This window comes from Pholcus phalangioides, unplaced genomic scaffold, assembly GCF_987345545.1.
Source record: "Pholcus phalangioides strain wild (caught in Gottingen) unplaced genomic scaffold, Ppha-v1.0 ptg000013l_1, whole genome shotgun sequence".
In the NCBI taxonomy this organism is placed as follows: domain Eukaryota; kingdom Metazoa; phylum Arthropoda; class Arachnida; order Araneae; family Pholcidae; genus Pholcus; species Pholcus phalangioides.
The window spans coordinates 17,863,280-17,875,514 of record NW_028301606.1 but is presented as its reverse complement, the minus strand read 5'-3'; the positions used below and the strand labels follow the sequence as shown (position 1 = coordinate 17,875,514).

General features: G+C 32.9%; 1 protein-coding gene across 1 annotated transcript in view; it reads right to left on the bottom strand.

Moving 5' to 3' along the window:
• Window positions 1-247: 247 nt before the first annotated feature.
• The window catches only part of LOC149078686 (uncharacterized), a 30,135-nt gene continuing 18,147 nt past the window's right edge, over window positions 248-12,235 (bottom strand). Inside the window, exons 10-18 of the mRNA XM_089241256.1 lie at window positions 10,366-10,498; window positions 9,881-10,035; window positions 7,989-8,130; window positions 5,742-5,890; window positions 4,929-5,019; window positions 3,928-4,091; window positions 1,672-1,819; window positions 468-610; window positions 248-384 (exon numbers count right to left, since the gene is read on the bottom strand). Coding sequence (XP_089097382.1) covers window positions 248-384; window positions 468-610; window positions 1,672-1,819; window positions 3,928-4,091; window positions 4,929-5,019; window positions 5,742-5,890; window positions 7,989-8,130; window positions 9,881-10,035; window positions 10,366-10,498 — 1,262 coding nt within the window. The remainder of the gene's footprint in view (window positions 385-467; window positions 611-1,671; window positions 1,820-3,927; window positions 4,092-4,928; window positions 5,020-5,741; window positions 5,891-7,988; window positions 8,131-9,880; window positions 10,036-10,365; window positions 10,499-12,235) is intronic.

Sequence of the window (12,235 nt, the reverse complement as noted above, 5' to 3'; positions counted from 1 at the left end):
AAGTATTTCAGGGAAATGTTTGATAATCATGTTTTATTTGAAGCATTAAATGAATTGGTTTGAAAAAACCGTCTTTAATTGGATGATTTTTTTTCTGTTTTTCTATATTATGCGGTTTGTTTCTGTGATGAATAAAAATGATTTGAAATGAAAAATTGTCCAAAATAATTCTGGTCATAAAGCGTTAAATACAGAACTTATGACACATAAACACGATTGAATACATAAAAATTTTCAAGCAAAGAACTTACTGCCTTATGGTTCCACGATTAATAACTATGTCGTACAATGCATAATGCAAATTTTTTTGGCATTCGTTTACCTTCACTGGATCCACCATATTGAAGCATACTTGCAATTCCTTCAGTGGAGGGCCAGCTTGCACTGAAAACAAATTTCATACATTAAAAAAAAATTGAGGGAGTTCGAATAATTGCAATTATAATAAAAAAAAACAATTTTCTTACATTCATAGTCCTCAGAAGAACCAACCAGAGGAAGCTCGGGATAAGAATGCAAAAGTGTGCTAAGCATATCCATTATCAGAACTCTAGCTCTAAAGCCGCAATATTGAAATGCAATGTGATAACACGGGAGTCTTTCTTCATGTCTTGGAATATGTAAAAAAAGAGGCCAAATAGAGTTGATGAAATAAATTTCCATAAGAGGTAGAAAAATTAAAATACAAATATAGTAAGAGACATTTCATGTCAAGTAAATTTTCATAACAGATAACTATTTAATCGATTACGATAGTGAGCATATTTGATTTTTCATTTCCAACAGAAGACGGGTTATTATAAAAATAACCATACTATTCTGCTACCCCATCGTCATTGCATTTCTTTTCAGTTTTAACCCATTTTTGTTGCTAATTGATATATCACATGTCTTTTTTATTTTTTTTTTATATTGAACATTTTCTATGTATTAAAATTCAAAATAATTTGTACTCTATTTTGAATTCAATCATACTGTTACGATGTATAGACGATAGGTGGCGCAAGTCTTTATCGCAATTTTCTGTTGGCAACGAGAGTTGATACCGGTTTCGGTTAAGCGCAAGAATGTGCCATTGGTGGAGAACTGGCGGAGGGCGCGTAGAGAAAATTCCAGAAAGATCTACTCCCAGACAGTGGCGCCACAAACCTGATACTAGGAAATAGAGATTTGTGGAATGCTCTTTTTCTCGAAGTTTCTACCAGGGTTATAAATAGTGTGGCGCTCACAAATTGCAAGGCTCGCACTGGATGAAAAGTCAGTTGTGATTTAACTTTGCGAGAAAGTTGTTAGCTCTCTGATTAGCCTGTACATACGTGTGAATTGCTGTTCTGTAATGAATTGACGGGATTCACCGTCGAACCGCTTCTTGTTTTGCAATCTCGAAGTCTTGTGAAAAATTATCCGGAACAATACTAGTATAATATTCCGACTCACTTTAAACCATTTACGGCGGTGAGACGTTTTTTGTTCTAAACTCAATGAGAAAGCCTCGGGCTTTAGAAAGGGCCCTGGGAAAGATCCGGTCTTACAACTAAAAGGGTTAATAAGTGGAAATCAATAAAACTTCATATTATGAACATGATATGAAGTATTGTATTTAAAACATATTTAAATAAAAACATATATGCAATGGTGTGTATCATAATAAGCTAATCGCATGTTACTTACATGTAAGCATAGTTTGGAATCAATCCTTCCCCTAGATCTTTAATAACTTCATACAGTCCCGGAAAACATCTTTCCATAAGTTGCTTATTGAGATCTTTATGGCATTTTGCGACAACATATCTATCAAATTCGGTGTAAACAACATAGCCTGGATTTTAAAAGTGAAAATAGAGATGATGGATGAGCATTGTATTTTTGAATTATAAGAGTGCTTATCGCTTACTTATACACTTTGCAATATCGAACGTCTCAGAGCAAAATTACTATATATTTGGTTTTGATTGAACAAAAAAAGGGCACCCATGATTTGCCTATTTTTATGAATGAATCCCTTTTTAAAGCTCGTGAAATTGAATCAAAACCGTGTTGCGCTCTGTAAAAAAGATGGTACTCTGGAACCCCAGGTAATACGTGATAATTATAACCATACGGATAATTAATAAAATGTCTTTTAAATTGATAAAATGGATGCATTTGATTGCTCTAGGTATCTTTCTCTTAAATACACACACTCATTTCTTGTATAGACTTGGTTCACTTAAATAGAGTTAACAAAAGAGAAAAATTTATTTGTGGAGTACTACAAAGATCAAAAAAAGAAAAAATATATTTTTGCACTGATTATATTAATTATTGACAAATCAACCAAAAAAATGACTCGGATTTTCTGTCTTTTGGTAATGTCTGCCACATGCTAAAACTTCTTCGTTGAGACAGAGCGGCAGACCATGAGTGGGTCACCATCTGGCTAGGAGTGGGTATGTAATAGTAGAGGTGAAAATATATGGATGTGAACGGGCCAAAAATCGAAGGTTATAAAACCGTATGTTACATCCACGGCTTATGTTATCTCCAGGGTATGTTATAACTTGTACTCGACTGTACGAGTGTTGAAACAGGAGAAGTACAATACCCTGGTTCTTCAAGCTTATTTTTTTTTTAAATGATGGCTGAGTTTCAATAAAATGATAAATTGTGTGTTCAAAAACTCGAAGCTCCTGTTCAAGTGCGATGAGATTCTGTAGTTTCCTGCACAGATATTGCAATATATTTATTCTCAATGTACAGAAAATACTGCTTTCATACATACTTATTACTCTTGTACAGCTGCTGTAGGGAAAAAAAGTAATACATACTGTATAATTTATGATTGGGAATCAAGGACGTTGTTGTATGTGTGAGCTATTTTTCAAAGTAGAGAATCACTATCCTCACACACCCTATCATAAAGGCGACACACACACACAGCGACCGTGCCATAAACAATCGGAAGAATAAAAAAGTGGTTTTGTATACACATTTACATAGTATGATAATAATTTTGTAACCTTGAATATTTGTATGAGCTCATAATGACATTTGTTTCCAATATGTCTTGTATATATATTTTGTATACATTGAGTATATTTAGACCGTTCTCAAATCTCTCCCACTTCAACGTGTCAACTTCTTACTTGCTCCATGTCTTTCCACAATTATTTGAAATCCTAGGCTGCAGTCTCCGGGCCACTGGGGGCGTACGTGCATTTTTTCCCTCTAGTCATTCATTTTAGTCAAATGACTTGTACGTTGCATCGAGTTGATGCCTGTCTTCATGGGGAGAACGACTCGAGTGATTCGATACTTGCGAGCACGGGGCAAGGGGATGCAATACTACAAATCTTTGCCAACTTTTTCCGACACAACTCTGCCTCTTTTGAGGTAACGGAAGTAAGGTGCTTTGCATCAGCCCGGGCTGATTTGTTTGTATCATTGTATCTATCGATAGAACCTGTAGGGGAAAAAACATTTCTTACGGTTTTTTCAATGGTTCAATAAAATAATTTATCGGTCGCTGAAAATTTGAGTATTTCTACACCTTGACAACATCTATACGCGTACCAAATTTGAAGAAAACCCGAGTCGGTCGTGCAACTGACTATCAATTTTTTTGTCAATTTGTTATCAAATAAACCCTATTTAATACATAAAACACAGCCTATTTTTGATTTTGTAAACATTTACTAATCTGGATGTTTACTATCTCTGGTGAAAATTTTTAACGTACAATACAAAGTGTTCGAGTTGTAACATTTTCAGTTTCCGATAGTGTACATCCTGCACAGGTTAGGTTTTGAACAATTACTTCAGATTATATAAATGCTGACGATGTAAGACAAGTAATGGAAATTTCTATATCAACTTTAAAAATTACTTTCCAATTTCAGTGATATTGATTCTGTTGAAAAGTGTTAAAGTTCATTTAGAGTATATTACCTTCCTTTACATCGCCAAGGTCACTTTTATCAACAATATCTAGCATTTCATGAGAAGGATAATTCTTATTCGTCATTTTCACCAAATGGTCGAATAACATCTGCTCATAAACAGAGCATCGTGTTCTAAAGAAGTTTCTGGCACAAGTAGATCTCTCTGCTTTGCTGTAAAAAATTAAAAACAAAATATATGTTACGGTAAATGTGATAAAGGTAAATCCGGTTATCATGCATTAGCCACCAAGTTTGATAAATTTTCCTAAATTTATAATTTTTACCACCGATTATGCATAGTACCCGAGCATCGTTGGTAGATATAACAAATTTCCTAAATTAATTACTTTTATCGGCGATTATGTATAGTACCCAACCGTCGTTGATAAATAATGATAAGTACTAAATAATTATCACTTTTACCGGAAGTTATGCATAATACCCATGTGTCGCGTCGTTGGTAAACATGATAAATCATACTTTATGATATACCACACGATATTTAATACATATATCATTGTATCGGGGTGCGATAAAAGTGATGTTTTCATTATTTATCAAACTTACCTACGGTACTTGGATATTTGCATAATCTCCGGTAAAAGTGATAAATTTATCAAACTTATCAAGACGATTTGTAAGTATGCATAATAACCTTTATCGCATTTACCACGTAAAACACCACTATATTAACCACTATATTAACACGTAAAATATTTATCGAAACTTCATCAACTCTATATAAGCTAATCATTCAATACTATTTGAAACTATTACTATTGAATTAAATTTCTAACGTATATTCGACTAGAAAAAATATCTACGAAAAAATTTGTTTGTAATTATTAATTATTTTAATTTTGTCTATTTCTCTACAGAAATTTTCAAATCACTTGTTATCTATGATTTTTCAAAATCTTAAGAAAAATCATGAATGAAATAATAAATGAAACTTAAGATTCACTATCGGTGAAATTTCTGTGTAGTATTTTCAAACTGAACACTTACAGATTCTCAATATCCACAATAACTCCACGTTCATCTCCAACGCAATCGTTGTATATCTCCTTATTCTTTCTTATGCAGCTTCTTTCATTGCCTGAAATATAAATAGTGGTATCTCTTCACATATACTAATGCTGAATTTATTCGGATGAATTGAGGCTTCAAATGTTTCTTACGCAGACACATATCATTAAAAAAATTTACTAAAAAGCAGTAATTCAATTAGAAATCAATATACATTATTGCGTTGTTTTATGGATTGAATATAATATAACTAAAATTAGTAATTAAAAAAGTGTGTATAAAACATGTGTATACTATTAATTACAATCTGTTCAATGGAATGTTCTAGGGCGATTTTTGAAGTACGATCGTTTGGTAATTTCTCTGAATTAAAACAAGAAATTTTTAAAAAAGGATGAACAGTAAATCCCGCTTAGAACGATCCCACTGGGAACGTTTTCCACTTAATACGATTTATTGTCATGATATCCGAACTTTTACTAACACTCATCAAGATTTCCTATTTAAAGCGTTTTCTTGCCTTTAACGTTTTCGTGCCAATTGTTTTTTGAAAATTAGAAGTATAAATTATACATCCAAGTCAGTAGCACAATATCTTCTCTGTAAAATCCCAGAGTCAAAGAATAAGTGTATGCGAAAGGTTGTTTCATGCAACTGAAACAATGCATAACAAAGCATTTGTCTATATTCGAGTGTAGATGATTCTCGATACACCAGTGATAAATATAAGTTAACTTATCTTGAATAATAGCTCAAGATTCAAAATTCGTATGACTTCAAGGGGAAGCTCACCTATAAGTCTTCGAGTTGTTTCAGCAGTGAATGGCAACCGAATGTACTGAGATGTAAATCTATTGATGGCTTTCATCAGAAGTAGAATATCATGAGGGGGACAGACACGCATAGAATCAGTCCAACAATCCATTGGGACAAGCAAAGGACTAGGATGAAAAGATACAATAAAAATAAGATTGCATACACTCAAAATTGTTGAACATCATTTCACGGACAGGTGGGAATGGGAGAAATATTTTACGGATTGGCAAAAATTAAATAAATGGGTAAAATAATTTACGAACTGGAAAAAAATGAACATAGCAAAAATGAGAAATATTTTGTGAACGAGCTAAAAATAAATACCGCAAATATTATACATAATTTGCAAATCAGCAAAATAAATAAATAAATGGGAGAAAGAATTTGCGGTTTATTATTTTATGACATATGTTTTAGTATTTTATGACATAAAAATAAATAAATTGGAGAAAAATAACTCGCGGATCGACGAAAAAACTAAATTATGTAGTCGCTATATATGAATTGGATGAAATGTATCGCACACAGGTGGTTGATGAACACTGATCATGCATAGTGTGAGTGTGTTCTTCAACCTTTTACTACTCGCAGTGAGATTAAGTGAAGAATTTCGTGAACCGGCATAAACGGTAGAAATAATTTGCAAACGGACGAAAGAAAATATAAAACGAAAAAACTTCCCTCTAATCTTCTAATTTATAATATTTTATCGTGCGAGAAACAAAATTTGTTTACGATTCCTGCTGCTACCCATAAAAGCAACTATTTGTTATAATTCCCCACCAAAAATTGGTTGTTGGTTTTAAACCGATATGCAGCGGCAAAATGAACAATGTTTTTTTTAAAGCTGAACTGGTTGTTTTATGCATCATAATACCTGATTCTAATTTTCAATGTCCAATGATAACTATTTCTTAAAACGTTATTCTTAGACAAAACTTCTTAATGTTTCAAATGGTGTATGGTCTAAGCAAAAGCCGTTCAAGCAAAAGAAAAATATTTCTGAGTTACAAAATTTTCTTTTCTTTACAGTTCCTGGGTTCTTCAAGTCAAACTTTAGTTCTTTAGCCACTGACATGTGAAACAAAACAGAGTTTATTTTTGTGTGTTCAGAGCTGATGTAAATCATGAAAATATTCCAGGCACGTGCATAATTTTGACCTCACTTTTATTCATTCATGAGGAGAACCCTAACAATTCTTATGTTATGCCAATGCACAACCTATGTTATGTTCTTCACAATGTAAGGAAAATTCTATTATAATGTAAATTTTTAAAAAACGGTTTCCATACTTTCTTGTAATGATGCGTTTTCATGTCTGGAATATAGGCCAAAAATTCACAAAATTTAAGGTTACATGTCTCGGTGAATTTTGGTCACGATAGAATGATTTTGTTATTTGTCACGCGTACATTTTAATTGGAATATAAAAGAAATACACAAATATTACAACAGGAAACGTTTTCAGAATCTAACTGAACTTTGAAAACCCTGTTTTGTTCCACTTAACGGTATGTACACCTTTCATACAGAGAGAAATAAGAATTAACCAATTATATATGAGTGAATTTGTATAAGATCCATTTCTAGTTCTGTCACGGTATCTGTGATAACGCGTTGATTAAAGTATGCGATAGTGTTTGCATTGTAGATCAATCAGTAATTTTACAACTGCTTCGCTTAAATAATATGAACTTTATCACGCGCAAGACAATTTTTGTCATTCATACAGGATTCGTATTAAAGTGATAACATCTCTCTCTGTATCGTTCTATTTTAGGATAGTGTATAGCCATTAACTTCATTTTTATAGCAATATTTTGTCTGTTCCTGAGAAAAAAAAGGCTACTTCTATGTTATTAATAATTTTGGTAGAAGGTACTGCATGAACAGATAAATCGTGATTGAAATCATACGAAGTCAAATCCTACAAGGAAAAGGTTTTTTTCATACGTTGAATATTAAAATAAAAGAATTAATACACGTAAAAATAACTTTTTCTTTTTTAAAGAGTCGAAAAATGCATTCAATTTAATTCACGTATCAGTTCCAAACATTTCATCCCGTATGCTTTTCATAAGATTTTACAAAAGAAAATTAGCTCTATATTTCTGTTCCACGGTGACACTGAATGATTCCTTTGTCTCTTTTATCAAAAATGTATTAATAAATTGGAAAGTTTGTCACATTAGGTTTCAATTATAATTCAAAAGATTTCTTACCGATCACTCAAAGATCTGAACGACGAATTTCGCTTGTAACTCAAAATTGAGTCAAGAAAATCTATGAAACCTGGAAAGCATTCGTTGATAGTAGTTTTCTCGAGTAGGATCTTGCATTTTTTCAGGCTTTGCATTTCGTTGCCTAAATTTTATGGAATAACTCAAGCTTATTCAACTAATAATTGAACACTTGTAAAAATTTTATAGGTATTAATAAAAATAGCATCACTTGCAAAATTCCTAAAACACACCTTAAAGTTTAACCTTATACCCATTTACTTTACTTTACATATTACTTATGTACGCACTCACTAGTCAGAAGTAAAGCACACAATTATCTAACAAATTTGAACCAACAGGATGTCTAGAAAAGGAAACTATCGAATTAAAATTGAAAATCTTTAAAACGGTGAATGAAAAGATTTTTTTTTTCGATGCTTACTGACAGCCCTGTAAAGTTTTGATCAGGAATGACGAAATCGTATAGAGGCTGATTCTGTGAAGGGGGGGAGGGGACCCTGCAATCTTTCAAGTTAAATAGGTTGTCAAACACAGGTTAATGCATCTGCTGCATGCGCACATGCAAGCACGATCCCTGGCGTACTTCGATCTCTGAATGTCGGTTTATGAAAAAATTTGCAAAATAGAGTTTATTGCGCACACATGAATAAATTATCGGTGCAGCGCCATCTATCAATTAAGTTCTAACCGACAAAAACAGGGGGGGGTCACCAATAAAATTCTTTTGAAAACGGAGTCACGCTGCAAAAAGTTTGGGGACCACGGCTCTTCACAAGCATTTGAAAAAAATTCAGAACATGTATTAATAAATACAAATTTACTTGGTAACTGACTAATCATTTTTGGATAGAGACATGTTTTTCTTTCACCCAAAACACATCAAATGAAGAAAATTTCTGGGTATTATGTTGGAATGTGTGTGAATAGTACTCTGTGGTATAATGGTGAGTAAGCTTGCCCGGATTGCAAGAGGTGCAGCGTTTGATTCCCGAGTTCACCTCAGCATAATACCAGGAAAGTATCTTGATTGCATGCATCTTGGGCTGATTCGGATAAGTGAATTTGAAATAATTTAGCAGTATTTCTCCACAGAGAATCAATTTGGTTCAGAGACCTTCATTATTTTTTATTTATTGGTGTTATATTAGTTCTCTTGGTGATGATGATTGTATTTACAACAACAAGTACCATAAACAAATAGGTATATATTCAAAAAAATTTTTTTCATTAAATGCACCTTAACTGATAGTCAGGGGTGGCTCGAGACAAAATCCCTACCAACACGGAACCTATTTTTGGCACCCTCTCTGCCTGTTCCCATCCCAATTCATCCCCACATTTCCTAACAAACTAAAAAAACGGGGTTTTTTTGTTTTTCATTTTTTCACCTCTTTACCACGGATTCAATTCCTCATCTCGTCTCCACCGGGAATCAAACCCAGGTTATTTTACTAACTGGCAAGTATGCTACCATATACAACATTAGTCAGTCTAGAAGTGTCTCTCTGGGGGGGGGGGCATTAGCTGAAGCTAGGAGAAGCTACTAATACCTCTATTTCAACGCCTCAGGCCACAATGCGTGATAAAAGGAATGCAGGGTCGTGTCTTCAGTGGTTTATATGGAGCACACTTGCCCTGTTGTCAATTCCTTTCTTTCCAAATTTGACGGGTTTCTACTATATCTCTTAACTCTATAAGAAGGATTTATCCGCAATGAATGGAACCGTTCGCTTTGACGAAATGAAGTAGAGTCTCTAGGCTAGTCTTCATCAAGAAGGTATTGATACAACACTTATTGTGCGAGATATCACTAGGTCAAGTCAATATTTATTTAAATCTTTTTTCTCGTCTTAGGAATGAAGTTTACTTACCTGTTAATGGAGATACAGGAATAGTTCTCTCTAGTTTGTCAATCAATTCAACTTCACTCCCAGTAGCGATTCTGACGAAATTTGATATCAAAATTTTCGAGTGCATAGAACAGTTGGCAAAAAGATATCTGAAGCATATTTTTTTCTGCCAGTCTCTGCAAATGAAATTAATCAGATAGAAACATTTAGTTTACTGTCATATATTTTCCAACTTATTTTTCATTGATTTGTGATGTGTATTTAAAATTTCATCACACACATCCTGCCATCATGCTGTTTTGAATTGTAAACAATATAAGAATTAAGAAAAAAATCAGAATAGAAGAGGAAATAAAATCTGTTGCATTGAAGCAAATCACTGAATGAACTTGTCATTACGGGCCAAGAACAAGTCTTTTGCTATGAAAGCCGAATGCTTTGAGCGGTAAAATTAATATTAATCACTGTGTAAGGAAAAATAATAATAAACTGTAAGAACAACTTACATGGTATCTCTCACCATGGGTATTTCCCCTCTAGCAAAACTCTTCAACAGAAAATCAAGGTTTTCGTGGCAGCATGCGGTTTTCTTCCCATCCAGGTTGTTCACACAATTTTGAATAGATACTTTCTCATATTCTTGAATGTAAAAAAAATAACCTCCATTCACATTTAATTTATACAGTGAATCATCGTATAAAGATTTATCTACATTGGTGGAAAAAACTATAAGGCTAGATGGAAATGGTAATTAAAAAAAAAAGTAACCCCCCCCCCACTCCACACAAACATAATTTTTCACAATATTTATCAGAGATGATGACTGATGAAAAATGATATCTTGAATACGAATTCAAAAAATCCGCAATAAATTTTCAATAAATATCTTCCTTTTCGATTACTTTGTGACAAAAATGTGTTTTCTTTGTTCCAGGGTAGAAGTCATAATTTCTGTGTTGGTTTAGACTGGATAATCCTGAAAATGATGATTTCCCTCAAATTTTGCTTTTGTGGAGATCGATATTTGTGAATTGGTCATTTACCATTGGCTGATTGGATGACTGGAATATTGAAAATGACCGGTAAATAACTTCACACTGACAATAGTTTTAAAAACTATAAATACTCTCTAGAATTTGTATAAGTCACATATCTAGACATTTAACAGAAAATAAAATTCAAATTAAAATAAAATTATAAATAAAAAAAATAATGGGAATTTTTCCATTTTTATTTCCACATGCACTTCATCTTCACGTTTTTAGCTCCCAAAATCTCTGTGTTATGTCTATGTGTTCTCTCTGATATAGATGCTCCAAGTCGATAATTCTTTGGTGAAGGCATCCTTTTGGTGAGCGTACAGGCTTTCTTTGAATTTTGCGAAATGACAGTGGAGCATGCGATATGCCAAATGGAGAAACATAGGAAATTCTTTTTTTGCGTAAATTTCTATGTTTTTCCACCACCTTAAGATGGTTTATGTTACAGCGGTTACCTAAGAGCCCCTTAAAAGTGCGAACAGATATCTCCCAAGTTTCTTTATGAGTTTTTGACTTTTTTGGTAAATTCTTTGTGTTCCAAATTCTTTACTGTAATTACAGTGCACATGACATATCGCGAAAAATTCAAAGAAAAACATGGGTGCTTACAGAAAAGAGTTTCCTCACTAAACAGTTCTCGACTTGGAGCGTCAACATTAGAGAGAACACATCGAAAATATATTTGCAATTATGTATAATACGTGAAGATGAAGTATATATGAGAAAAAAGAGATGGAAAAAGTTTCCTTATATTTCTAATTTTATTTTAACTCAATTTTATTTTCTGTTAAACGTCTCAATACGTGACTTATATTTTAAAAGTTACTTCTATTTTTTAAAATTATTATCAATGACAATCATTTTTTTATTCATTTCCAATTATTTCAGTCACCCAATCAGTCAATGATAAACGGCCCATTCTCAAATATCGATCCCCTCACCAGAAAAGCAAAGTTTAAAAGAAAAAAATTACTGTATTCCGTCTTTTTTATCGTAAACGATTAGGAAAGGCCAAGAGCAAAAATCATGTTACCCAGTGTTATCAATGCAGCTGGCAAAATCTATAAAGCCACTGCGCTCTTTTTCCGCTTTTCCCAGACTAACAGTTTCCTTGTGGCGTATTATTTATATAGCCTTATATATAACTAGACATCTTTTTAACAGGATATCCTCAAACAATTCAGTGTTTTTTTTTTGTTTTTTGGAACTTGATTTTTGAAGTCGAGACGAGGCACAAAGAGCTATGTCATATTCAACAGAATAAGATCCTCACTTTTAAAAAAAAGTTAGATTAATTTCTTAAAAATTGAATGGAATATAAATATGATCAAGACAC